At 36.8% G+C, this 27,026-nt stretch overlaps 14 protein-coding genes across 14 annotated transcripts; 3 read left to right on the top strand and 11 right to left on the bottom strand.

Moving 5' to 3' along the window:
- Positions 1-138: 138 nt before the first annotated feature.
- On the bottom strand, positions 139-3,011 carry C9374_013976 (uncharacterized protein; the record flags this gene model as incomplete). Its single annotated transcript, XM_044689911.1, has 7 exons — positions 139-401; positions 607-658; positions 706-1,269; positions 1,319-2,427; positions 2,489-2,533; positions 2,581-2,640; positions 2,705-3,011. The coding sequence occupies 7 exons, from the start codon at positions 3,009-3,011 to the stop codon at positions 139-141; spliced, it is 2,400 nt and encodes a 799-aa protein (XP_044553408.1).
- Positions 3,012-3,138: 127 nt separating this feature from the next.
- On the bottom strand, positions 3,139-6,342 carry C9374_013977 (uncharacterized protein; the record flags this gene model as incomplete). Its single annotated transcript, XM_044689912.1, has 5 exons — positions 3,139-3,312; positions 3,362-3,406; positions 3,453-3,644; positions 3,695-4,408; positions 4,630-6,342. The coding sequence occupies 5 exons, from the start codon at positions 6,340-6,342 to the stop codon at positions 3,139-3,141; spliced, it is 2,838 nt and encodes a 945-aa protein (XP_044553409.1).
- Positions 6,343-6,562: 220 nt separating this feature from the next.
- On the bottom strand, positions 6,563-7,451 carry C9374_013978 (uncharacterized protein; the record flags this gene model as incomplete). The annotated part of the gene is made up of 2 exons (XM_044689914.1): positions 6,563-7,061; positions 7,159-7,451. 2 exons carry the CDS (start codon positions 7,449-7,451, stop codon positions 6,563-6,565), a joined length of 792 nt encoding a protein of 263 aa, XP_044553410.1.
- A 289-nt stretch (positions 7,452-7,740) lies between these two features.
- Positions 7,741-9,999, bottom strand: C9374_013979 (uncharacterized protein; the record flags this gene model as incomplete). Its single annotated transcript, XM_044689915.1, has 4 exons — positions 7,741-8,994; positions 9,045-9,531; positions 9,603-9,681; positions 9,750-9,999. 4 exons carry the CDS (start codon positions 9,997-9,999, stop codon positions 7,741-7,743), a joined length of 2,070 nt encoding a protein of 689 aa, XP_044553411.1.
- A 1,461-nt stretch (positions 10,000-11,460) lies between these two features.
- Positions 11,461-13,629, bottom strand: C9374_013980 (uncharacterized protein; the record flags this gene model as incomplete). Its single annotated transcript, XM_044689916.1, has 3 exons — positions 11,461-11,843; positions 12,000-12,060; positions 12,166-13,629. The coding sequence occupies 3 exons, from the start codon at positions 13,627-13,629 to the stop codon at positions 11,461-11,463; spliced, it is 1,908 nt and encodes a 635-aa protein (XP_044553412.1).
- A 146-nt stretch (positions 13,630-13,775) lies between these two features.
- C9374_013981 (uncharacterized protein) lies at positions 13,776-14,399 on the bottom strand (the record flags this gene model as incomplete). Its single annotated transcript, XM_044689917.1, has 1 exon — positions 13,776-14,399. One exon carries the CDS (start codon positions 14,397-14,399, stop codon positions 13,776-13,778), a length of 624 nt encoding a protein of 207 aa, XP_044553413.1.
- Positions 14,400-15,839: 1,440 nt separating this feature from the next.
- Positions 15,840-16,391, bottom strand: C9374_013982 (uncharacterized protein; the record flags this gene model as incomplete). The annotated part of the gene is made up of 2 exons (XM_044689918.1): positions 15,840-16,210; positions 16,301-16,391. The coding sequence occupies 2 exons, from the start codon at positions 16,389-16,391 to the stop codon at positions 15,840-15,842; spliced, it is 462 nt and encodes a 153-aa protein (XP_044553414.1).
- Positions 16,392-16,544: 153 nt separating this feature from the next.
- On the top strand, positions 16,545-18,771 carry C9374_013983 (uncharacterized protein; the record flags this gene model as incomplete). Its single annotated transcript, XM_044689919.1, has 3 exons — positions 16,545-18,090; positions 18,165-18,523; positions 18,601-18,771. The coding sequence occupies 3 exons, from the start codon at positions 16,545-16,547 to the stop codon at positions 18,769-18,771; spliced, it is 2,076 nt and encodes a 691-aa protein (XP_044553415.1).
- A 97-nt stretch (positions 18,772-18,868) lies between these two features.
- C9374_013984 (uncharacterized protein) lies at positions 18,869-20,674 on the bottom strand (the record flags this gene model as incomplete). The annotated part of the gene is made up of 2 exons (XM_044689920.1): positions 18,869-20,269; positions 20,408-20,674. 2 exons carry the CDS (start codon positions 20,672-20,674, stop codon positions 18,869-18,871), a joined length of 1,668 nt encoding a protein of 555 aa, XP_044553416.1.
- Positions 20,675-20,783: 109 nt separating this feature from the next.
- C9374_013985 (uncharacterized protein) lies at positions 20,784-21,770 on the bottom strand (the record flags this gene model as incomplete). Its single annotated transcript, XM_044689921.1, has 2 exons — positions 20,784-21,322; positions 21,431-21,770. The coding sequence occupies 2 exons, from the start codon at positions 21,768-21,770 to the stop codon at positions 20,784-20,786; spliced, it is 879 nt and encodes a 292-aa protein (XP_044553417.1).
- A 73-nt stretch (positions 21,771-21,843) lies between these two features.
- Positions 21,844-22,293, top strand: C9374_013986 (uncharacterized protein; the record flags this gene model as incomplete). Its single annotated transcript, XM_044689922.1, has 1 exon — positions 21,844-22,293. One exon carries the CDS (start codon positions 21,844-21,846, stop codon positions 22,291-22,293), a length of 450 nt encoding a protein of 149 aa, XP_044553418.1.
- A 57-nt stretch (positions 22,294-22,350) lies between these two features.
- Positions 22,351-22,980, bottom strand: C9374_013987 (uncharacterized protein; the record flags this gene model as incomplete). Its single annotated transcript, XM_044689923.1, has 1 exon — positions 22,351-22,980. The coding sequence occupies one exon, from the start codon at positions 22,978-22,980 to the stop codon at positions 22,351-22,353; it is 630 nt and encodes a 209-aa protein (XP_044553419.1).
- Positions 22,981-23,269: 289 nt separating this feature from the next.
- On the bottom strand, positions 23,270-23,668 carry C9374_013988 (uncharacterized protein; the record flags this gene model as incomplete). Its single annotated transcript, XM_044689925.1, has 1 exon — positions 23,270-23,668. One exon carries the CDS (start codon positions 23,666-23,668, stop codon positions 23,270-23,272), a length of 399 nt encoding a protein of 132 aa, XP_044553420.1.
- A 554-nt stretch (positions 23,669-24,222) lies between these two features.
- On the top strand, positions 24,223-26,937 carry C9374_013989 (uncharacterized protein; the record flags this gene model as incomplete). The annotated part of the gene is made up of 1 exon (XM_044689926.1): positions 24,223-26,937. The coding sequence occupies one exon, from the start codon at positions 24,223-24,225 to the stop codon at positions 26,935-26,937; it is 2,715 nt and encodes a 904-aa protein (XP_044553421.1).
- Positions 26,938-27,026: the final 89 nt, after the last annotated feature.

Here is a 27,026-nt window from a genome sequence, read left to right on the forward strand (position 1 = left end):
ATGAGGTGGCAGCTGGTTGGTTTTTGAAGCAAACTTGGCTCGATGGTCAAAGGATCGAACAAGCTTCTAGGTTGGAGATAACAAAGTCAAAAAGTGTACAAGTTCGCTAATTACAGGTGACCAACAATGCACCACGAGTTAAATAAAACAAGTGTCGTTTGTCTTTTTGGGGATAAAGCCACTAATTTTCACCGCATCAATCTCATACCAACTAATGTTTTTGGTCGTGTCGATATCTAAACGCAAAACATTGAAAGTTCTGTTTAAAGACTTGCAAAGGTCGATGGATGGTTTGAAAATTCTAGCTACAGGTTGAACTGTTTGTACAGTTCCTTCATAAATCACTTCGTCCGTAGTGTCTGTACCAAACGAATTCTTTGCAGTTATTTTGACTAGCGATCCTGGGTTGTAAGTTTCATACACTTCAACATTTGAAATAAACATGGGATTAGCGAATTGTAACTCCAAAAACTCATACGTCTGTTCAATAATGCATCTACACTTGAAACATCAACATTTGACAGAAAATACTTACCCCTTTTTTCATTGATCGATGATTAAATTCACACTTTGAGATTTATGAATAATAATTACTGTTGAACTTACCTTTGGACGCTTTTGGTGCCCATGCTGATTTTATGTCCCCGTAATTTGGATACTATGAAATAATCACGAGGTCAATGAAATAGTATTCGTTGTACTTACTGTATTACTTTCTCCAACCACGTTCGATGCTGGCCAACCAGTGTATTCTGAAGAAAAAGCCAAAACACGTTGAACCCATTGACTTGTGTACTTCAAGTTATCACAATGTAGAATAACCATCTCCCAAATCTTGCTTGTTTCTATCAATTTGTTATACACAATATCACTTTCAAGAGTTGCATTTTGTTTCTTCTCTGAAAATGCTTTTTCAACCACTTCACAGGTCGTTTCAATATTTGTTAACAGGTAATTGAGACAAAGTTCAGTAATTTCAGGGTATGAGCATTCAAGAGAAAGTCGTAAAATGTCAATCACGGACTGGTCGGAAATGTTATCCTTAATGACCGACAAGGTAATACTGGAGTCTAATAAATATTGATTTTGAGCAAAATACAGTGGAATAGCATCTTCCGCTTTGACGTCTTCCTTTGCTAAAGAACCCATGTACATGTATTTGATCAATAACAAGAAGATGTCATATTTCACATCTGTGATTTCCATTTCATAAATGTTGTTGGATGAGAATCTATAGGGTGAGCTCAAATTACCCCAATCGAACATGGTCTAAGATTTTCAAGTGACCAATTAACAATAACTAGTAGATTTCACTTACTTTGAAAAAAGCACATCTGGCTTTTAGAATCGATGAGTGAGCATAAATACAAGGTCTTGAAGATGGTGTAAGTGGGTCTTCTTCGTTGGAACCCATGGTAAATACAATTTTCACATCGGGAGATGCTCTCTTGTCATACTTTTCGCCTTTTGTACATGAATCTTCATAAATCTTACGCATGTCAGAATAAAAATCATCACTCAAGGAAGTAGATGTAAATTGATTGAATATAGCAAGAGCCACACCGCTTCTTAGGTGATTTGGAATAACAGAAATAATGTTCATGGTTTGTTGGCATGCTTTTCTCAAAGCCTCAAGTCCTAAACTTTCAGAAAGGTGATGAATTTCTGTAATTAATTCCTCAGCATTTCTGTAATCACAATCGTCGTCCAAAAACATTTCCTTTGGTAACAAGATGAGTCCTGAATAGAGATAACTGAACAAACTATTGGCAGCAGTCTCAGTAAGAGAGAAGCCGCTCACACTAGGAGACATGTCTATGATCTCTTCCTCACTTTTCACAATAAATTTGTCTAAGAGCTTGTGATCCTGGAGTCTGTATCTCAATAAAAACTCATGAATATAGTATATCTTGGGTGCAATTGTAAAAAGTGGTCGTTCTGTAGTTGAGGCAAGCAACCTCTTTCGAATAGGAAGTTTTAGAATTGCACAATCTGTAGATGGATTGTTGGAAAAGAGGGTTTTAAGATCTTCCACGTATTCTGGATTCAATTTGCTGTTTGAAGCAGATGGAATATTGTTCACATTTGCGTCACAAATAATTCCTATCAACTTGATAGCATCAATTTCGCTCCATGACAAGCTAGATATACAATCCATGTCAATTCTTAGAGTTCTTGTCACGCAAGAAAATGGTTTGATCGGTGGAACAAATATTCTTGATTTTTGAGGTAAGATTTGCTGCTGAGGATCTCCCTCATACAACACAACCCAATCCTGGGTAAACTCTAATGGTTTATGAACGAATTGTTCATCATAGTATTCCTGATCAATATTTTGGTCCTCGATTACTTCTGCAATTTCCAGTTTATGCTCCATATCAGCTGGTAAACAAGACACCTTCACAACAGCTCCAGGATTGAAAGTTTCTTGAGAGAGCATTGGATTCATTTGTTTCATTCACATTGTTGAAATATCCCAAAAACATACCATAAATATGTACCTGAGTGATAAGAACATTTTTTTCGAATTGGACTATTTACGATTGTTTCAATATTCGCTCACATTTCACCTAAACTCACCTACAAGAAATTCCTTACTGCCTGATGAAGATTTCGGGGCCCATGCAGAGGTCATATCGCCTAAATGATTTTCATTGTATGAAAAGACATTAAATTATAATTGAACGGAGCACATGGAACGTACCATATTTTGGAAATGTATCGGATTCTCCTGTCACGTTGTCAGCACTCCAGCTGCTTGAATACTGGGATGAAAATCCTAAAACACGACAAGCCCATTGTTGGGTTTCATAGGGTCTGATCAGTATTCGGTTTTCAACTTTTTCTCTCAACTCTCGGACTTGAGATTCCGAAATAGCTGACCAATCATGTTGGTCTTCATCGTTGAGAGAGAATGAAGGTGCATTGATAACTTCGGAGTGGTCATCCCACAACTGTGGTTCATCCGAAAGGGTTGGAGGTGGTGTAATGCTGGAAGTGTTGTTTCCCATTTTTTGATCTCTGCAAGTTCATCTGTCCAAGTTCTGCTTTAATAAGACCAACATGGGTACAAATTTTGTTCTTGCTGATTAATCTTGAAGCACATGACATGATGGAGTGCCGAAGATTGGTGTCCTTTTATTGCTTGGGAACTGGTTTGGTTGGTGAGTGGGAAAGACTTGGATTTACAACTAACGTTCGTCCAAGCTTTTCCAGCTTTTTTCGCAATAAGTTCCATTGTGTCAGGGCCATCTTTTCAATTAGCAACCCCAATTTACTCTCTATTGTGGGATATTTAGAATCATAAGGATACTATTAAATCTGTAAGTCAAGGAATGTCATAGTACTGCAATATACTTACTTTGGAGAATGCAGTTTTAGCATATTTAAGGAGAGCTTCCTCGAACTATTCACGTTGTGCTTAGTACGAAATATTTAGAAAGAAGACTTACTTTTTGATATGAAAGTGATTCATTGGAATCATTAGTACAACACGATTTAAAAATTCTGTACATATCCTTTTTTGAGATGAATGGAACCAAATCAAAGTCAGCAGCGAGTTTGAAGAATTCATCAAAATGCATTGTTTCTTGAATGGATTGAAATTGGGTAGAGCTGTTGCTGTTACAATACAGTATGAAAAGCTGGAACAAGAGGTTGATCATTGATATATTAATAGATACTCATTACTTACTCGTTGCAAATTTCTTCTGATAGTCTCAAACACTCTTTCAGCAGCAGTTGCTACTTCCTCGTCAATATCGCACTGAGCTGATCCTAGTCTATTTACGTTTGGAAGCACGTCAATTAGTAAAAACTTAGCAAATGCTTTGGAAGGTGAAAGGTCAGGTCTGAGCTTGTTGGCAAGTTCTTTAAGGCATTCTATGAATTGAGAAAAGTTCATTTTCTGAGAGTTCACATGATTCTTCACGCTCGATGCACTAAGAATCTTAATAAAAACTAAATCTGCAGTCTCTTGTTTAAATCCATAAGTATAAATGTTCGTATCTCGTATAAAAAACCGAAATTTAAACGAACTCATCAGATTCAAGTTTAAACGGTTACCAAATGAGCAGTAATACATGAAAATATTGTGTAACTCAGCCTTCAGCTCATGTTTGTTTTGAATTAGGTCCAAATACTGCTGCTTAATTTCTTTCGGCTTGACGGGCTTTAACTTGTTATCAATTTTAGAATATTTAACGTTCGATGGGTTGAGTGAAAGAGCTTTTTTGAAAAAGCTGTTAAAGAGAGAGTTCTTCCCAAAACCAATATTTTCAAAAAGTAATGCAATTTGTTCTTCAGTTTTGTTTGCTATCAATGGTTTTTTTGAGAAAATAAATATTGCTATTCTTCCCAGTGCCTCCAGAAATTGAGGATAGTCTAACTCTGGGTAGTTCTTGTGCCTCTAGAAATTGAAGAGGATTCAGGAAGAAAACAGCTGTTGAAAATAGTCTTGGCAACGCTTTTCGATATTTTCCCAGGTAAGAGGTTGAAGGTCTCGTTGAAGGCAATAAACGAGTCAAGGGAAATTGTATCCTTTTTTAAGGCATTGCCAGCTGTGTTGGACGAGAAAACATCAAATATCTTTTCACATCGTACACCTGTAAAACTGTCTAAAATACGTACCTTCTGAAGCAATTTTGAGTATTGTATGAACAACGTCAAGCACTGTAATGAATATATTTCATTCACCGTTGTGTCTTGATACTTGGTTGCGTGATAGGGAAGTAAATGTTCCTCAATCAAGCGTTCAAGAGATGAGTCTGTTGAATTAAACTTCATCTTTGCAATTTCAGTAGTAATTTCTCTGAATTGTCTGCAATTAATCTCATCTCGTTCTTCTATCTCACTCAAATCAGCCTTGCCAATCATTCGAACAATAACCTCAAGAATTGTTTCCCACATTAATCCTTGTTGTGGGATTCTACAATTTCTAAAGAGATTGATGAGTGAGTTGATGGAAATGGTGTGTTGTTCATTGGAGATTGTATGGAAAATAATGTCAATTACATCTGGATGGTTTTGTGTTGTGGCATCCGTATTGGGAGTTTCTGTTTCTTCGATGGTGAAAGTATAATTGTCGAAATCAATGACAAAACCATCATTATTTTGCTCATCTTCAACTGTCGGAGATGAATTTAACTCGCAAACAGGAGCTGTTTCTTGTTCTTTCTCAATTTCCTTTTCCTCTCTATCATTTTTTTGTTCGTTGCAAGTGTGAAACGAGAGTGAAAACAAATCCAATGTTGTTCCGGCGTTATCAATCCCACCAAAGCAAAGAAGCTCCCCTTCCTTCAAACCCAGAGTGGAATGAATTCTTCTGCTTGGTGTATCGCCTGAACATTTAATTTCGCTCCACTTGCTGTCCGAAATATTCAAAGAACAGATATCGTTCAGTAAGCCATTTTTTCCTTCTCCTCCGAAAAACAACAGAGTTGACTCATCGTAATTGATCACTGAATGAAAAGCTCTCGCTGATGGTCCGGATTCAATTTCGATCTCACTCCATTCTTTGGATGAAAGGTCAAACAAAAACAAATCATTCCTGTAGTCTTCGTAATCCAAACCTCCAAACATGACAACAAAGGTTGAGGGTACAACGAGTGAGGTTGTAGAATGTCCATATCTAGGTGGAGGTTTTTCATGGTCTTGAAGTTTTACTTTCTCCCATGAATAAGATGCTAAATAAAACGTTAATAAGACGAGCGTCAACACTTGGTACATACTAAGGTTCAGCACATAAACGTCGTTATGAATAACTGCAGAATCTGAAACACCAGCGAAAAGATAAATACAATTATCGATTAAATTGCATGAAAAATCTCTTCTTGCTTTTGGGAAATCGTTTCCTGAGAATTGAATAGTCCTCCATTGCATATCATGAAAAGTAAGCACGCTTAATTGCAAAACGGAATGCTCAAAGGTATCAAAAAAATTATTCTCCTCTTCTAATATGAAATAGGATTTTGGAACCTCTCCAACTTGTCGTTCTTGCGTTATACAGTAGACGTATTCAATCTCATCGTTTTGATCATCATCATTTTCATAGATTGTTACAAGTTGCCCTTTTTTGACCTGAAAACCCTCGTCATCCTGGAAGTCTTGATTGAGAGTTGCATAGAGCCCTGACTCCACTGAGCTCCAAAATATATAAATTCGATCTCGTTCTTGGGAAAGAACTGCGTAATAAAACGATGATTTTGGAGGTCCTTCTCCGGACAGAGGATACGAGCACCATTCCAGATTTCTTAAATTGAACACATAGAGTTGATTTTGCTCAGCCTCTTCGGAACTTCCAATCACAAGTAAATCATCGTCCACAAACTCAACACATTTCATTTTCCAGGAAGGGCGACGTCCTTCATATGATGGCACCTCAGGGACCCTCTTCCAACAACCGATCATTGTTACCTATTTTTTATGAGCTGTAAATAAGGCTGATCAAAGCAGAAGAGGAATACACCAATAGGTCGTCTTAATATATCCAAAGGTGATATATTTGAAAGAAAATAAGCCTTGCTCTCAAAGTGTTTATTCGGCTGACGAGAGCACAATTACTTCAAACCGTGTTGAGGTGATGTTTGGAAAGCTCCTTCTCGAGCCAATCTTTCAAAGGCTTTCTTGTAAAGGCATACCCATGAGTGACAAGGAATGCCTCAAATCCTTCTTCATATAGCATTTTGATGTTTTTGAGAATTTCAATGCGATCATAGAGGAAGAAGTGATAGGCTGGTTTTCCGTACTTTAAAAAACCTCCTCCCATAAGATCATTAATGATGGCTGCCTTCTTATTATTGAGAACAATGGAAATTCCACCCTCTGTATGACCTTTTAATTGAAGGACTTGTGCATGTACTCCAAATTCCTCCAAGCTCTCACCTCCATGAAAGAGGATATCAGGCTCGATTTTCTTTAATTCCTTTCGATTTCCTCTAATTTTGAGTATTCTGGCCGCCAAGCCTGTCGGAACTGAGGGTGCAGGGTCACCAAGTCTGAATCTATCTGCTTCTAAAGCAGGAACAGCGACTTTGATATGTGGATAATGTTTTTTAAAATACCTGTTGGTGGTTGTGGTTCAAATAGTGAGCGGAGTGAGGAAACATACGAAGAAACAGAATGTTGGTGAACACCACAAGCTCTGAATATACTACTTACCATACACATCCAGCATGATCAAAATGAGCATGAGTGATAATAATCAGAGAAAGATCGTTTGGAGTAATTCCAGCAACTTTCTCGAGCTTGTCAATTAATTTGAGCTCATCTCCAATAGTTGCTGTATCGATCAGAATGTATTTTCCCTTTCTGCTTCTCTCTTCCTCAGTCCATGCATTGCACTTCACCAAAAAGACATTGGTTTTTGGATTCATTTCAATGGTAATAACTTCTCCGTCAAGGATTTGACAAATCTTTTGCTTTTCGCTCAAATTAGAGTATTGGTTGTTCATGTTATTGGAATGTGTTTGTTCAGGCTTTTGTTATATATTGGCTGTGTTTGCAGCTTTAAATTTGCTGTCATCTTAAATACCCTCTGCAGAGCCTTAGTTCTAACTGGCGCATAAAAACTATGCGTCTTTAGCTTCCAATTGCGCAAGTATTTGACCGTGCGCAGCGTAACATCCAATTTTCTAAAAAGTGCTAGTTGAAATTTTCGGCGGAAGGACGGGCCCTCAATGTTGGAATGGTTCAAGTTTCCCAGGCGACGACTCATCAAGTCGGCATGTGACACCATTGTAGTCAGCCCATTAGTTCTTTCAGTCGTGCGTAAATATATTGGTACACGATTGAAAACAAATTGTGAATTGGCTTCAAGCTCCATGCCTCGGTTGGAATGTCATACAATCCATTGTTAAGCACACTGAACAAATCAAATAATAGTCGACTTTTGGCATCTTCGTCAAGAGAGGTTGGATTTAAAATGTATTGTTCTAACTCTCCAATTTTCATAAATTCTGTATTAAAGATATTAAGTCCTGGAAGTTCTAATTGTTGAGTATACAGAGTTCTTTTACATCTCAGATCCATCACCCAATAAATCGAATGAAAACCTTCTAATCCTATCAATTTTTCTACACCTAGTGCTTTAAACTGAATACTGTCGGTTGATAGTAGTTTTAACACAGAATCTTCTTCCTTATTTGCTGTCATGTGTTGAGTCACCAATTTCTGCTTTAGAGCTTCAATAAATTCTTCCGAGCAATAAATTCGTCCTCCAACAGCAATGCTCTCAATTTTGCTTGCCTTATTTACTGTGTTTCCAATATAATCAATTCGTTTTGTGGTTTTGTCCAAATGTATTTCGCAGTCGCTACCACAATGAACGCCCATCCTCACACGAGGGCCTCGATAAACAAGCTGCTCTTCATATTTCACTTCTCTCGTATCGTCATGGTCCAATAATTCGAGTGGCCAGTTTGCATGCAGTAAATCTCGTTGAACACTCAAACAAAATCCCAATGCTAATACTGGATTGTCGAAAGCAATCATAAATGAATCTCCTTGAGTTTTGCATTCATATCCACGGTATTTTTCAATATTCACTCGCATGAGAAGGTTGTGAATTTCTAAGGCTGTTTTCATCTTTTCTGGGAATAGATTCCATAATAGTGTAGAATTTTGAATATCTGTAAAGACCACTGTAATGGGTAATGACCTAGGGGCAAATCGCATCAACCTTTTTCTCAACTTTTTTCTATACATTAAGAAGAATAGTAAACCAACAAAAAACAGAATGCAGCAGACTGCCAATAGAGCCACCACTGATCCAATAATGCTACCAATAATAATTGCATTCTGCTGTGGTTCTGACTTGGGTATCCATTGTCTCACAATACCTGTATTATTTCGAATCCATTTGCAAGAAGCATCCCAAAGACTCATATTATTCCAAACAACATCACCCATTATTTCTACTTGATCTTTGGAGTCATAGGAGAATTTGTTGAAGAAATGCAGCAAGGCAGGATTATTGGTTGTGTCAGGTGAAATTAACTTTTGAAGCATGGTTACTTTTTGGATATATAATTAATGATAATAAATACCTTTTTAAGTATTTCAGTAGGGTAATCACAATCAATGAGACCATGTTGTTGGTTGTACACAGTCCAACAACTGTCGCTATAGGCAGGTAAATAAACATCCTTAAGTTGTACAATATGGAACAAGTAATGGGGATACCATAAATAGAATAGAGCAGTGCTTTTGCGTGCTTTTGCACTCAACACTTTGCCAACAATTTCCTCCTCAGGTTCACGACTACGAGCAAACTGAACCTCGAGTTTCAATTTTAAATTGCTGATAATTTGATTTTCATACGAAACCCATGTGATGGATGGGCCAATAAATCTACCAACATTCGATGAAGAGTTTTCAGCTAAATATTTGGCTGCCGTGTCAGTACGATATTCTCTATACACATCAATTCCAGGATATTGATCCAACATGTGTGATAATATAAACCAGCCATGCTTTCCAAATACTCCAAGATTTCCTGCATCTATAATTGATTTTTGAGACTCTACATATTTCCTGTAATTTTGACAAATAAGAGTGAAACCAAATAATGGTCACAATTTTTCTTGTGAATTTTCCACACTTACATGTACTGAAATTTTCTAGACAAGTACCAGTATTCAAGCATGGCATACATTTCATTGTGGCCATTGCTTGCCATGAGTTCTTTTCGTAGAGTTTTGGTTTTTTTCATTCCATGTGGTCAATTTCAACGTTAAATTTAACAAACATACCTAACCCCTTATCGATTGGAAGTCGAATAACTTCCACGCACTGATTCATTTCCTCTTCCAACACAATTTTAGCAACCTGAGCGTTGACCATTGTAGCAAAATAATCTGCTTGAATGAGATATACCTTCTTGGCGTTAGGATTGCATCTCACATTAGATACCAAACAACCAGGTTGTTGAACGTTGGTTCCATCTTTCGGAGTGTTGAAGTTATCTCTTCGCTTGAGTTCTTCTTCGAATCGAGAAGACATTGGTGGAGGTTCTCCCCTCACAAATTCGACATGTTTGATCATGATGAACAACAACATACAAATCATGATTGTACTGGTGAAGAGAAAATTATTTGATTTCCGTTTTCTTGTAACAGGTTGAAAGGAGGTGGAAGTTATTAGTAAACCTGTACGTTGTTTTTTCAGGTTCATCATAGTGTATCCTCATAGTATCAATATTTGTAAAAAAACAAATATGATGACAATTTCAAGTATTCAAAGTGACTTGGTAGTTAAAAAGTGTGGTCCTTTCTTGACGATAGTTTTGATTGAATGATGATTGTGTGTTTTTGTTTGTGATAAAAACCTCTTGCATTGCTCCGCAGATTGAACATGATCTAGTGATTGAGGTATTACTAAAAATCAAAATTGTTGCCATCCAATGATTATTACCCTACACACTCAAAGAAAGGAAAGGCTTTTTTCTGGATAAGATGGCACCTGCTTTCTTAGTAAATCTTAAATCCAATTTTGACGCTATAAAATCTTTGAACACAGACACAGGCAAGAAAACGTTCTTCGAAATTAAAAGAGGCCTTTGACCAATTTTGATAGACTTATTAAATCAAAATTGGTGTAAAGTTAAAAAGCTTCTAAATTTGCAAGGTCTTTCTATCGTAGCTGGATGCAACGGATGCGTCAGTTTTTCCATTTCACGCAAAATTTAGAAGTGTCTTTTGTGATCCACCATTTATCCGTTTCTGAATTGTCCAACGATTTGATGTTTTCGATTAAATTTCGAACAACATCCTTTTCCAAAATCAACAAATTGTTCCATCAAATGCTGCATAAAATTAGTATAAAAGACCTGTGGTTTACTCGGACAAGTGTTTGATTTTTGCTCCATTCTCTTCCCAATTTTGTCCATCAAATGGTTCTATGGAATATTTCACCAATGGTACACTTTCATCATCAAGACACCGAAAATTGACAGACCATCCATCAGGATTAGATCTAGGTTTGTAGAAGGTGCAAATCCCACACACAGGACAAAAGTAGTGCTTGGCAACATGTGTTTGGAAAGAATAACATTGTAGCTGAGATAAATTGTTCGGAGATATTAATTCAAAGTTGTTTTCACTCACAATATGATGAAGAAAACCTTTTCGTCTACACATCGAACAATTGCAGTCAAGAACTGTTAACTCCAACGGAGAGTCTGACGAGACCAATGTCGAAGCCTTTTGCTTGGTTTTACATTTCATGAATCCGCAATGACACGAGAAGGAGAGTTGAATCTCTTGTGGTTGCATTTTTTATGGTTGGCGATGATTACGGATGGTGAGATCAGCCCATCTCGATAATTTGTTATTCTCTGATACCACACATATAAAGGAACTACCCTAAGGTCAACGCTCGTAACTTGTTGTAAATCATTAAGGTTCCATTGTCCTTCACGAGCGCACACTAAATTTGTCATTCACACATATACACTCACTAATTTCATCTCTTGTTCGATGATTTTCCATGATGTGACACTGTAGTGTAATTTTGTCCTTCATTATCATTGCTCGATGTAAGCACGTCTCCCAATCGTTTTGAAATGAGTTTCAAAGATGCTTGAAGTTTCTTGTTGTCATCACTCGGGTCCTCATTCCAATACTTGAAAGGATGTTGAGCATTGCTGAACAATGTAATATAAGAAGGAACAACTCCATACATGGATTTAACAAGAACTACAAAATATAATCTCGTGGAAGAAGTAATTTGATCCAGATGGCATTGAGTCGTAAAGAGTGTTGCCCCGTTGTAAAATAAAGTAATGACTCGTGAGAATGCATCAAAATGAACACCAACTCGATCTCCACATAAAAATCTTCGAATGGCTATTGAAAGTTGTTGTAAAAGACCATTCAGAATTTTCACCATTCACACAAGTTGACAAATTTTGTAATAATAATAACAATCAATTCAACAAAACAGGATTAATAATGTGAAGAACATGATCATTATTTGTGGCTTTAAAAAGTCGAAACACTTACCAATTACATGCTTTCCTTCTTCATTACTGTAATAACTTCCATTCTTTAAATTAAAACTTGTCTATGGAAAGATGAACGAAAAATCATTTGGCAATGCATTTGTGAAAATTCATACAATAATTATTACCCACGTTTTCTAATATTCCAGTAGTTGAATACTACTTACCACCGTTTCCTTCTTCAAATCAATTGGTAAATCTTTTTTGTGATGTTGCTTCAACACCTTGATATTCTTGTTACTCATGACTGCTACCACTATTCCAGGAATATTATAATTCACATAATCAATCTTCTCTTCAAAGTCACTGTTAATAGTAATTTCATAATAATTGTAACATTTGGATAATCTTCGATCAACTCCTCTGAGTTGAATGGGTTGCTTACAAATAATAGGATAGTAATATCTAGAGAGATTGGGATAAATATAACAAATACTAGCATCTTCTGAATAGCCAATCACTGACTCTCCCTTTTCATTACAAATTTTGTGCTTAATATTGTGGAACGAAGAGAAGAGAGTTGATTTTTGTTTTTTTGAAAGAGCATTGGATTTGTGTTTTTCCCTTTGATGTGTAATTTGAGACAATAGTGGTGTTGGATGATGCGATGAAGACTTGTGATGTATCACTAAATTCACTTCATCATTCACGCTCTTGATGGCTGCATCGAAGGTAGAAACAGAATCCTCATCGTCAATCACGTTTGGTTCTGATGAAGGAGTTAAAACAGCGTCTGCAGTGGGTGGTTCAATAAATATTACATCTTCATCGAAGTCTTCACTGGAATCCGAGTAGTGGTCCACTGCAATAAGCAAATCATCTTCCAATTTCCTTTCAAAAAATTCATCATCCAATTCATCATTTTCCTCAAGTAAAATACTAGAAGTGTCATCATTGGTGTCTTCATCTTCGTTTGTTATTGCACTTTGATCTTGCTTGGAAATAATTTCAACGGATTTAACAGTGGCAGAGTTGGAGTTTAATTGAGAAGACGTCGGATCTGACATTAATTCACTTCCACTCTTGTTATTTGTAGGAGTTTTGATTTTAGTATATTTCTTCTTTTCAATTTTAAAAGTTTTTCTTCTTCCTCTCAACAATACACACAAATCAATAAAATTAAAAAATTCAAATTCAATTTCTAAAGCATGCATTAAACATGGATTGTGAATTGGCAAGGCAAATTGTTTGACATCTCCTCCACATCGTAAATAGTCCAAAATATAAGAAAACAAATTGCCATTCCGATCAATGAAAATATATCCCTTGTCATCACGTGAAAAATCAAAATGATCTTCGTTGGAAAACATGACTGAGAGCAGATGATCTTTTCCATTGATTTTTCTAGACAAGGTGTCTTTGAAAGTGGTATATAAAACACCTCCTACATTGATAGTGATGACAGCACTTGCACTAGAGGATGATTTCCGAAATGATTTTAAAGAATCTAAATTTTTTAACATGGTTGAGTGATATTGCTGTGGATTCGATGATAAATGCTGTTGGGTTAAGACCTTTCCCAGCAGTGTTTTTTCCTTCTTTCTATCAATGGGTTGGGGTGATGGATTGTTGTTTGGTGTCTTGTCGGAAGATGACGTCGAGTTGGTGTTGTCGATGGATAGGTTGGACATTTTTTTGTTTGTTGGATCATGATGTGTCACACATTAGAACCTCAAAAGGAAAGATGCTCTTAGCACTAGTGAGTCCATGATTCGATTTTTTGATTCTTGTGTTTGGGAAAGATTGAATGATTGTGAATTGTGTTGTTGGAGTTGAATCATTTACTGTTAAAACTCATGAGCCATTCCAATCCCTCATAGAGAGCTCCATCTTTAGTTTTCTCTTTTTCAACAATGCATGAATATTCTTCATACGACCATCGCTGAATAAATTCTTTCAGTGTTTTAGTTACGAGTTGCACGTCACTGTTGTTGCACAAATCATTCCCATACACAATAAATAACATTGGAATTTTGTTCTTGGAGTGTGTATGTATGATAGAGAACAACACAAAAAGTCTATTTTTCCATTCCTCAATATCCAAAGCAAATTGTTGGGAGAAATCGATTGTGAAAATTAATCCTGAATTGCCCTTGATATAATAGTTATAAATTTCATTATTGGTAAAGTAACCATGGCTCATGACATCATCATAGCAACACATATAAAAATTACGAAATTCAATACTATATGAATATAGAGTCTCAACTAGACTTTCTTTGCTTGATTCGCCATCTCCGAATGATTTTTTAAATAAATCTTGTAATTCTTTAAATACAGATGACTCATAAACAAGGGTTTTTGAATATCCTAAAACACAGTATTTGCTTTGTGGTTGGAATGTATCTATTATCTTGTAAAAGACATACAAGACTTGATCGATCAGAAATTGAACGAACATTTTTTTAGTGAGAGACCTGATGACATCACGTACTTGGGCCAAATGTCTTTGCTCGTAATTTTTCATGAACGATCCAAGAATCTGATTCTCTTGACTGCAATGATTCAACCACTCTGCAATTAATCTCTAACGATCGTAACATCACCTTCCAAGACTTGTTGAATGTAACTTTGATAATATCTCCAAGCTCCAGTAATTAAAACAATTAATAAAACCATCAATATCAATTCTATGAGAATAAAACTAGTTTCGAATTTGTTAGGAATCCACCACTGCGTAATATCTTGTTGAGCCTTATCGGAGAGACTTTGAGTGAGAATATTAAAACCATAAATACAATAATCAATTATGTACAATAATATTTCATGAAGCCGATAGTCCGAGTAATAGGTCCAATTTTCTTTCATCACAAACACCACAAAATTCCAAATCCAACACATATTGATTTCCTCATAAAACTGATTTACTACCCGGAAACGCGTTCTGCGTTCTGTGCTTGGAATAAAAGGAAAATTTTTCAGTAATAAAAAATGATGAAGTCCGCCCAAACCTGGTTTTGCTCTCGCATACCTCTCAGAAGATAGGATTGAAACAAACTTTAAGAGCTAAAAATTGATTACTCTTTTTGATTTTTAACTTCTTTTTCAATGAAGATGCTTTGTATCAAATATAGGTCATTTCACTCTTCTCTTCACGTTCGGAAAGAAAGATTGACTGAGAAAAAATTTTCTGATCCTGGTCGTGTAAATACTGATTTGAACAGCACCAATCATGTACATGCATCAACTCAGGATAATTCATATTTTGTTATTGATGCAACACTGACAAATGAAGGAATATTATTTGAAAAGTATCCATTTTGGCCAAGCAGCGTTCGAACTAATCCTCTTCTATTATTTAAACAAATTAAGCAAGTTGTGGTTGATAATGATGATGGAATATGCTCTGAAATTAGAACACACAATAACGAAATAATAATTTTCGTTAGGAATAATTTTGACTCGAAATTTTTAGATTGTTTGGAAAATCATCATGGTGGAATTTCAATAGTGAAACGGAAAGCCAACATTTGGAATGATATCGTTGAACCATTTCTTGATGCCTCTGTACCTATATTGGACAAGACACGACAAATAGTAAGCATTTATCGTCATTTGAATCCAAAAGATTTGAAATACATCTAATCAATTATATCAGAACCTCTCTTTGCTTACGACTTTGAGACCATATATTGGGGGTTTGTATCTTTGGATTTATTTGATGTTTTCTGTAGTCTTGATAGGAACTGCCCGCTTAGCAAAAAGCCTCTCAGTGACGAGAAATTCAAACAGTTTTACAATTTTGCCAACAAGCTTACCATCCAAGTGAAAAATTAACCTTGATTGTTTTGAAGCAAGAACACACAAGAATTGCTCGGTTATTGCACCATTTAGTAACCGTTTATTTAAACAAACCAAAAATCCATCTCACTCCGAACCACAAAATTCCAAACAATGCAAGTAATATAATCACATTCTTTAGTGGAGATCCTCTCATTTGTTTGTGATCCTCATCCGTCAACACTCTTGAACTCGTTCCTAATTTACTCATCAACAAACTCTCGACTTGATACAAATCTGCACCAACAATGGTTGCAAGTACTTTTCCATCTTGATACACCTTAAAAGTTGGCATGGCAGTAATACCTTGTTGTGCGGCAACTTCATTCGCTTCATCCACATCAACCGAGCAAAATACTACATCATTTCTATACGCATCGGAAGTTGATAATTTGTGAAAGAATGGTTTACTTGCTTTACATGGTGGACACCCTATAATTCGTTTGAATTAATCATCAATAAAATTATTATTAACAATTGGAAAGTACCAATGTGAATCATTCCCGATCCTTCAAAACCTACAAGTAGCAAAATAATCTACAACGACTAGTTTTGATTCTTGTAACACCAGTTGATTAAATTGCAAAGTCGAATGAATTTCTGTGACTGTCATTGGTTTTGGATTTTTTAATTTTCTTATATTTCTAATATTTCTTCAAAGATCCAATCATGTTGTTGTACACTTTCCATCGTCCGAGAACCAATTATTTTCTTGGCATCAAACTAACCCATCTTTGCACCACCTTCTGCCAGCTTTACAAAAAAAATGTTGCGAGTAAATTACGTGGCACTTGCCAGTTCAAAGACATGCTCTGATCGGGGCAGTTTGATTGTTTCATCATGTTTATTATTGTTATTGGTCGTATTCACAACGTTTACGTACGGATTGACTCCGGTATCAAATGATTTGTTCTATAGTATTAAAACAGAGGAGACGAGTGGGTTTTCAGTTGAGTGGAATGAAAATACTTTGGGTAAGAATGACTTTGAACCAAATATTGTGGTAAACGGAAAATTATTCTTCAGTGCTCATCAAACCATTAATCAAGCAAGCATGGGAATTGGAAAAAAACAAATTCTTTCGTTGGATGTTGATGGCAGGATTCAAGTATATGAAAGTCCTGTAACAGAATTAGAAGACATCGAAATGATGTACTCGAACGGAAACACATTATATTTTTCTGCCAAAGAAAACACATTATTCAAAGTAGACATTACTGGCAAAACAACAGAACAGTTATCATATGGGGTGTTGAGCTATTCGAAACAACAAGTTGGTCAATCCCATGTTAATTTTATCAAGAGCAAACAATTTTTGATTATTAATACAGTAGATAGTGCAACAACACCAACAACAGATCAGGCCATCGAAATGGTCTACTTTCCAATTACAGTGAAAAACGGTGGTGATGCTCTCTCCCCAACATCGCAACCTCAAAACGATTTGATGGTCATTGCTGTCCATAATATCACCAATGCTACCTTTTCTCGATTATCATTCGAAGCTTCAAATACTATTTCACTTCAAACTCATAGCGAGTTGTTATCACCAGAAAAGAATATGCCATTCAGTTGGACAAGTTGTGTACTGTTTCATTACAACAACCAAGTTATTGCCTATAATAGGGATCAACTACAGTATAAGGTTGTTATTAATGACATCCCAAGCATAGACTTCCACTCCTTTCAAAATGAAGTCTACATTGTTGGATCGCATGGAGGCAAACTGTACATTATCAGGAATGATGGCACTGCAAATTCAGTAGTAACTCAAGTGACTGATTTCTTCCCAATTGAAAATGGTTTTTATGCTGTCGATGCAGAGTCAGATGTCTTCAAGGTTGAGTTGATCGGCAATAATGTCAAACAAACAAAGGTTGAGCTCACTTCCAACTGCGCCAATGTGAAGATTCTTACCGTTAACAATGAAAATTTAATTCTTAAATGCAAACATGCAATGACCAAACTCAACCATGTGATTAGAATTTTCAAAGATGAAGAACACTCTCTCGTTAAGGATGATGATACTTCTGATAAAGGAGGATGGACCTTTTTTATGATTCCACTGAGCAAGGCAAATATTGAATTTACCTTATTAGCAACTGCCAACACAGTCAATCCAAAGATGATCAAATTCTCATTGAAACCACCCATGATGTGTCATGGTAAGAACTATACCGATCCAACAGTCTGCAATGGAAGAGGAAAATGTGTCGGTGAAAATACTTGCTCTTGCTTTGGAAATTCTGCTGGATCTGCATGTGAAAGTTGTAAAAGTGATTATGAAGGTCCAGATTGTCAATATTACATCAGTAAGTATGGAAGTGTTCAATATGTTAACGTATGTTGCTATCATCATGTTTAATCTATCACATGAAACTATCAGTCCGCAAATGCTTTGGAATTCCATTCAATGATTCTACAGTGTGCTCTGGAAGAGGAGAGTGTGTTTCAGCAAACACTTGCCAATGTAGACATGAGTACAGTGGTTATAATTGTCGTTTTACCACATGTTTTGGAGTGAGCAGCAACTTGACTACTGGTGTTTGCTCAGGTCATGGCTATTGTTCAGATTACAATGTGTGTGAATGTGATGTAGCCTTCACAGGACCAATGTGTGAAATTTCAGAAAAGCCACAAGCAAAGCTCTACCCTATCATGATCACTTTTGGTGCTCTATCATTGGTAACGGTTATTCTATTGTTGACCATGGTTTTTTGTTTCCTTGGAAAGCATAGGAAAGAGGTATGTTCAATCTTACGTTTGATTATTTCACCCTTAATCGATGCAATCAATTAATTTTTTTTATTCATTCATTCCAGTACCTTGCCACCTATGGAAAACGAACTGTAGTGTCAACGGAAGATGACGACAATTTGTTCTTAGACGAAGTTGAAGATAATCCAACAGCACAAGAGAAATCTAACAAGAAGTCTTCGCAAAACGAGTACTCTCTCTCCTTGAGCGATGAAGAACTGGAAGTGTACAACTAATTATTTATTAAACCTAATTTATGTTTTGGCCTTAACGAATTTAATGATTGGTCACCATTTGCAAAAATTTCACTCAAGCTGAAGTTTATTCATGTTTTTAAACAATCTTGTATTCAGCAACAATCAAACTTCTGTCCACAGAAAATCGTTGTGGGGAATCATCGTTTACAGACAAAACATCCTTAACTGCAACTCCGGAAATAATATCAGCAGAAGTGAAAGAAATGTCAACAGGGAAAAATTTAGACTCTTCAGCACGTTCGTTAACAGTAAATTCAATACTTCCCGTGGGACATGATGAATCAATCAAATCAAAAGTCCAAATAAACTTGCTATGCTTTTGGTCAATTCTATAAGTTCCAGACTCAGCGCTCTCAACTGTCACATTTGTGGTTGGAATAGGTACAGAAATTATAACGTTTGATAGCTCTACATTTGTATCTTGGAGAGTATATTCAATACTGACAGAAGTTTCATTTCCAGATGGATTTGGCCAGCAATTTACAGTAAATGGCAAAATTGACTCATCAAAATTACCCTTTGAACGCCAGGTCAAAATCTTGAGTGGATTATTTGGTGGAAATGCTTTGTCTTTTCTTTTGAGTGCCAAGCTGTGCTCGTCTGTAAACATTTTCTTATCAATGTTTGGATGTGATGTTGAAACGAATCCATCTTTCAAATCATTTTCTAGCCGAACTTTGATAAATCCAGATGCGCTCTCTGCAATAGTCAAATACATTTCTCCTTTAACATCCAAGCTATTCAATCCTCCCTCTCTGTTTGTCTCAACTTGTAATGTCTCCTTTATCTCCACGTGAATGTCCTCAACTTTAACTTTCTTTTGCGTTTCCACAATTTCACTTTTAACCATTGGAGCAGTGGTTGTCTCGGTAGCTTGTGCACTAATATCTCCTGTTGATACAAGATCATTCAAAAGTGAAGATGAGGCCTTTTTGTTTGGTCTATTCAAAATCATTTGCTTAAGATTACTTGGTTTGGCTTGTTGTTTAAGATTCTTATTTTCTGATCCATTGCTTGATGAAAACGAGTTGGTAACAGGTGAAGATGGAACAATGCTGGGTGACTCGCGAGATGAGTTAGAACCAATACCTGCATACTTTCCTTGATTTGATGAAGATGGTGGTACATAGACGTTATCCCCTTGTCTTTGATTCATTCCTCTTGAGTCTCCGCTTGAAATTCCGGAAGTATATTTTCCTCCATCCAAGGCCAATCTAGATGCGATTTCTGTGGCCTTTAAATGTGCTTGTGAGCGAGCATTTTCAATCTGTCGTTGTTTGATTGCTTCTTGAAGGTTTTCCTCTTGTGATTCCATTTTCAGAATATCTTTGACTTGATGCAATGTTACAGATTCTCTATAGCCGAGTGAAACAATTTCATCAAAAGCAAATGTAAGGTCAAAGGCATTGGAAAGAATTATTTCTTCATTAAGTCCTGCTCCTGAGTTTCTTTGGTTGCTAAAGCAAATATCTTTAATCTAAATTATTAATATTAATGGAAACATAGAATTCATTCGGATCCGATTGTTATAGGTGGTCATAAATGATGATAGCGATTCAATAGAAAATTTAAATGTTTCGGATGAGTATACAACAAGCAAACAATAATAACGTACAATTCTCGAAAATAGTTGTAATGTTTCTAAATCTTCTACAATATTACTCGTTTTTGTAGTGATCAAAACAAGAAATAATTGATCCAGTGATTGATAAACATATCGAACTGAATCAGTCTCCACAAAGGTGTGTTGAGACTTGGGATCCATCAATTTTGGGAAAGCACTCAACAAACCCTCCAATCTAACTCTTGATATATCACGGTATTGTCTTGCAACAAGAGGCTTGCCGACCTTTGAAATTACACTCACAGAAATGACGACCATGATGGAATTGGTGATGATTGAATAAAATTTTTTTTGAATGTATGACGTGGTTGTGCTATCGCACAGTCGTGGTGATTGTCAAAAGACTTGTTTATTGAGGACAATGGCATCAATTAAGTATTCTCTGATATCCTTCCATGTCACCAATTCTTTGTAAAATTCCTAGTATTGTGTTTTTTAAGACAACATCAGTGTCATAAAACTGTTGGAACGTTTTGTCTCGAAGACTTTTTGGTAGACATTGTGTCAACGCTTCTCTAGCTTTGGTGTGATCTGATAATCTGTAGTAACATCTAATAATGTGCTTTAAAAGTCTAAAAGATGGATTATCGTTCACCATGTTTCCGAAAACTGTACAAACAGCATAAAAACGCTCAGGGGTGGCGCAAATGTAATTCAAACCTTTTTCAAAATGCAGAATCTTTTGGATAATAAATGTAGCTACTGTTTGCGAAAGCTCAGTTCCACTCTCCATAATACGGAGACAAAGAGGAATAATTTCAGTTGGAAGTAAGAAGTTAATGACATCATCCTCATCAGATTTAACCAGTGCACCTATCACACCTAGAGACGTTAATCTTAAATATTCGAATGACTTGCTTTTAGCAACCGTGTTTAAGAAGGGATACATGAACAATGGGATATGGGCTAAACAATTTAGATGATAAATACAAGGTAATAAATAAATTGTTATCAAGAATCGGAGCATAAAAACAGCCGTTAGATCACATAAATATAATAATGATCAATTCATACCATTTAGAAAATAGGGTCGTGTTTCCGGATGAGAGGCCACACATTGCAATAACGCAAGTGCGTTACAAACTCTGTTGGAAGCAGAAGAGGTGAGTGTTGGTGGATCTAAAAGATCATACACTGAAACAATTTCCTGAAGCAAGACAGACATAACACCTGTTGAAAACCACAACACGGGAGCAAGATGAGGAAACGAGTCTCTTCGTTTTGATAATTCAATTAGAGCGTTCTCTCTCATTCCATGATTGAGTAAATCTACAATGTATTGCATCAATTCCGCTTCAGAATTTGCGTTTGATGGATTTTGTTGGGGGAATCCTTGGTGATGGAGGTCGAGCATTTTTTAAAATAATTTTCAATTCATTAATTAAAAATTTACTTCAAACAAACCACTCAGTGGATCATCTTACATAATGGGGCGAACACACTCAGAAATTTATGGATTTGTTGGATGGAGCGTTACATTTGCCATCCTCTTCTTGTATTTCGTTTATTCCTTTGTTCCCGAAACTTGGTTACATCAAATCGGAATCACCTATTATCCCGATAAATACTGGGCAACTAGCGTTCCTGCTTTTCTTTGCATGATATGGATGGCTGGGTTCTTTCTTAATTACTTTTACTTACACTATAGTGCATATCCATTAGATGACATCCGATGCATTCAGGACGAAAAAACAAATTATTTGAAAAGAGAACATGTCATGGTTGGAGCCTTTGCTCCAGAGAGTAGTTCATCAAACAAGAATAGTTCACCGAAACTTGACACACAAGACGAAATTATTCTTGATGAATATCCTACAGTTCCTATTGTGAGAGACATTCCACTGGATATTGTGAATGAATTGTTGTTTGAAAATTAATTTGAGATCAAGTACTTGTCATCATTAATCAACCGAGAATTTTAGTCAACCCATCATTTACAATCCAAGAAGTTTCTTCTTTTGTTGTTGAAATTCAGTTTCTGTAAGAATTCCACGGTCTCGCAATTGCCCTAGCTTTTCAAGTTGTGCATAGACATCTCCAGCTGATTCGGTTGTTGTTCGATTGGATGTGTCAACACCACTACTTGTGCCAGAAGAAGGAACCGAGTACGTGGTAGTTTGTGGATTAGACTTTGAGAGGTATCTTTTCTGCCCAGTTTGTGGATCAACAACAAACCCTGCTTGATGCTGAGATCGAGATTCATTTCCTCCTGTTGCAGTTTTCACAACTTGTGTAGTTCCGAATTTATCATCAGCTTTTCTTTGAACAATTTGAAGACCTTTGCCCTCTTCACGTTTAATGAGTATGAATGGACCCTCTTTTTCAACATTAAAAGGTTGAACTGTATCAATACCTCTAATTGGAATCAAAATTCTCACATTGACTTTGCTGAGAGAAGACACATCAACTTGTTTGGCAACGTGACGTTCCATTGTAGTGATGTCTTGGGTAGTTTTGACAACTACACTTTCTTCTCCCGATGATGTGATCACAGACAACTGGAATGGGAAGGGATCACTGGCATTGATTCCTTCAAGGCAAAATGTTAAATCGACTTTGGGCATTTTTTTTGATTGAACATCAATGATGAAACTTGACAACCTTGAGCTTTATTGAAGACTCATCCATGTCAAGTTTCATCCTTAATGATAATCCATGTCAAGTCATCCTTAATGATATCCTTTCCTTTGCATGTTGTCATTTCACTCGTTCCCTTAATTTCAAAATATTCAGCTACTTCTTGCATTGGGAAACTAAACAAAGCTCTGATTTCGTTGGATATGATGCGAGAGTGTAATACGAGCATAACCAAAGAACCAATTTGATCCATATGATTGATATGTGAAATGGAATTCAGTGCACAGGTACTTGGAGGAAGGACGAGTTTGCTCTCTTCTCACTGAATTTTGTTCTATTTCCTGCTACCTCATTGATGAGAATGAAAGGAATGGATTGATTTCTAATCGTTGAAGGTTTCTTGGTGATTCCTGTGCTTACTCTTTCTGTTTGAATACGTGGACTCGTACGCTCGGGAGAGGAAGCAACAGAAGAAAGAGAAAGCGCGAAATCTGAGCATGTTACGGAAGTCGGTGAATCTGAGATATGAGTTTCAATATCAGCATTAACTTTGGTGGAGGCATCTCCCTCTGCTTCCATGTGTGTGAGAGTATCATGATGGAAGGGTTCCGAAATCGGTGTGGCATCATTAATGACCACCTCTGAATGAGAGCACAAGCTTGCACAACTGCCCATAGTCGATTGTTTGTTTTTTTCAATGCTTTATGTGAGGATTTGCTTTTGCCCTTACTGTTTTTATGCTTAGACTATTCCAAATCAAATCAATCGTCGCGTGGATGGATGCGTTGGACACATTTATGCGAAGACACTAACGCATCAACGGATTCATACAAAGATTCGAGACAAAGATAGACATAACACTCAAACAGAATGATCCTCAACACCGTTGATCCACGCTTTTATCCAGCGCTTAAACACTCAGCCACAGCGAAAATTCTGAACGTGGCCAGTGGGAATCTCTCTCGGCGTGGGGACTGAGAATCTTGAATGTGGCTCAGATAACGCATGGGCAAACGACACATTTGGTTTTTCTCAAATTTGGATCAACCAATCCCCAAAGCTCAATTACAACCGCGATAAAATTAATCCAAAAAAAACGTGCACTTGATATCAACACGACACTGTTTCATCAACGGACATCTTGTTTGAACTTTGCCAAAGATCTCTTCACACGAAACGAACAATTCATACGTGTGACCAACAAACAGCAACATCGTTTAGAAGACATTATGAACCCTCATCAGCAACAACATTATCATCATTTTGCAAACAATGGTATGATGAATTACGCAAAATCATACCCTTCCGGCTTTCCTCAATACTATCACGGAAATTCAGAAAATGGTATGAACGATATGACAAATCCTTCTCATCTTCACAATACAACATATGGAAGTTTGTCATCAAATTACTCCTCCTCGTCCACTCAACCCCATCCAACCATGTATTCCCAACAAAACAACAATTCAATCATGGGATATCATCATGTTCATTCAGCAGGTTCGATACCTACGACGACATTGGGTAGGTCGAACAATAGTCCGTTACCTCGATCGTTATCTCCATCACCATCACCACCAACGACCTACTATCATCATCTTGGACCACAACAACATTCATCTCTGCATACCAACAACAACAACAACAACACCTATCATAATAGTACCAATCCTAACCGTAACCAACACAACACGAATAGCAACTATCAGTCCTTCAGTGGATCCCAAGGCTTGGATCCAATGGTTGGATCGTTCCAACCATTTACATCACCTTCCGCACTTCCACCCTTCAATAATTATTATAATAATACAAATGGTACAAGTGGAGAGAGTGTAATGAATAGTAGTAACCATGTAACGCAAAACTCTCATCCGCAATTTTCAAATAGGACCTATAATGATGGAGGATCAAATTCTCAACAATTGCAACACAATCCAACAATGAATTCAACCTCCGCACCTGCTGTATCGAGAAAATCTTCATCCGCATCATCAACACAGAATCCTTCTCCAACAAAGTTCATCCAAATGCAAGTACCAGGCACAACCACTCAAAAAGAGTCCTCCTCTCCAAGTTCCCTTAAGCGAGCCTCTCCATCCTCAACCTCTAAAAACGTCACCCAACCATCTTGTCAGCAAAATGTTGTTGATCATGTCGATTCAATGGAAAGTGACGAAGACAATGTTTCTGCGTCCTCTCCTCGTAGTTCCAATAATGGTAGACGTACTAAAAAGAGCACTCGAGCTTGTGAAGCTTGCCGAAAGCATCATAGAAAGTGTGACGGTGCCTCTCCTTGCAAAACATGTGTTAGCAAAGGAATTGAGTGTATTTATACAGAACGAAAAAAGAGAGGACCTAAAAACGAAGCTTCCAAACTTCTTAAAAAAGAAATTGAGGAGTTAAGGGAACAACTACTTCAGACTCGTGAGCAACAGAAAGCATGGGAACAACGCTATAACGAATTGCTAAGATCGTCCTCAACGGGACAGCTTCCAGGTTCAGCCTTTATGGCTTTCCACCACGAGCAATCTGCTTGTGGTACCACAAACTCTCAATCCATTCCACCATCATCTAACAGTTCAAACCTATCTGTGATAGGTAACACGTCACAACCACTAACAGAGAATAATCCTCGGCATTACCCTCAACAGGCATTCAATCCTTCCATGTCCAACTTTACAGAGCAACAACAATTCAGCCAATTCCAAGAATTAGCATGGAACTCAAACACATCCAATTCTAAACCTGTCCAAATGTATTCCACCTCAGCTTCATTTGAAGATTCTCTGAACAAGAAGAGAAAATGCGAGGATGAAACAAATATTGAAGAAAACTCAACCAAAAAAGTCAAGAAAGCTGGAGATGTTGACGCAGCAATTGAAGAATTGGATCTAACAAACACGAATGCAATGAGCCCAATGCGTTGTGATGGTCATCATTTTGCTCTATGCTCCATGGTTACCCGTTTTGTTACTTTTTGGGATAAGTTTGTTCATCCATTTCATTCTCTTTTACCAATGAAATGGCAGTCAGCCATGCCTGATCTGCTATTCGACATTATTCGAAGTGACGGACATAATTCTGAAAACTCTCTATTTATGTATAGCTTGCTTTGCAACTCAGCCAGATCGATTGGTGATGTTTCACTCAGTAGAGATCTTCACCAACGAGCTATTCAGTTACTGCCACTTCATTCTGAAAGCTGTGATCCACGAGTTGGATTTTCTTTAGTGTTACTGGGCTATTATAACATGTCTGTGGGCTCATTGAAAAAAGCTCTTGAATATTCAAAGAATGCTCTCCAAGTTGCTTATGCATCAGAAAAACCTCCAGAAAATCTCATCATGAATGCATACCTTGCAATTGCGTCAATATCTGATGACTATGAAGAAAGAAAGAGAAACTTCAAACTGCTTGCAGGAACAGGATCTGTGTGTGATGTCTTGATGGGTGTGTCTGGTGATGTCCAAAACGAAATTACTCATGGTGGAAATAACAATTACAAGGATCTGATCACAAGAATGGCAGATCTTCTTCGCTTGAAGAATTTATCTGCCACCAATGTCACTCTTATGCATGAAGTTGGATTGTATGGCATTTTAGTGCTATGTTTACACAAGGCCTGTTATAGAGATTTGGCAATCAGTTACGGCAGAAAATTGTTGGATCTCTCCAAAGATTCCAACTTTAAGCATTGTTGTATTGGTACAACATCCAGTGCAATTGCTCAGGCAGCTAGCATGTTTTTAGACTTCGAATGCTATCCTGAATTTTATGAATGTATGACTATTATGGATGAACTCTCGTTGCGCTTTGAGCTAGCTGGAATGATGAAATCAAATGTTCAAGAACGATTTACCTTTGTCAGTAATCAACTTGCCCTTAGCTCTAGTGGTAGCAGCAACTCTTCCCTTAGCCCAGGAAATTTTGGAAATATCTTTTAGAATAAAGTCATTGTGATTTAGTACCGTTGAAACTTTAAATGGAAACACAGGTAGACAGCGAGGAAATAGTTTTCGACAAACCAAACGTT

The sequence above is a fragment of the Naegleria lovaniensis genome (assembly GCF_003324165.1).
Source record: "Naegleria lovaniensis strain ATCC 30569 chromosome Unknown tig007, whole genome shotgun sequence".
NCBI lineage: Eukaryota > Heterolobosea > Eutetramitea > Acrasida > Naegleriidae > Naegleria > Naegleria lovaniensis.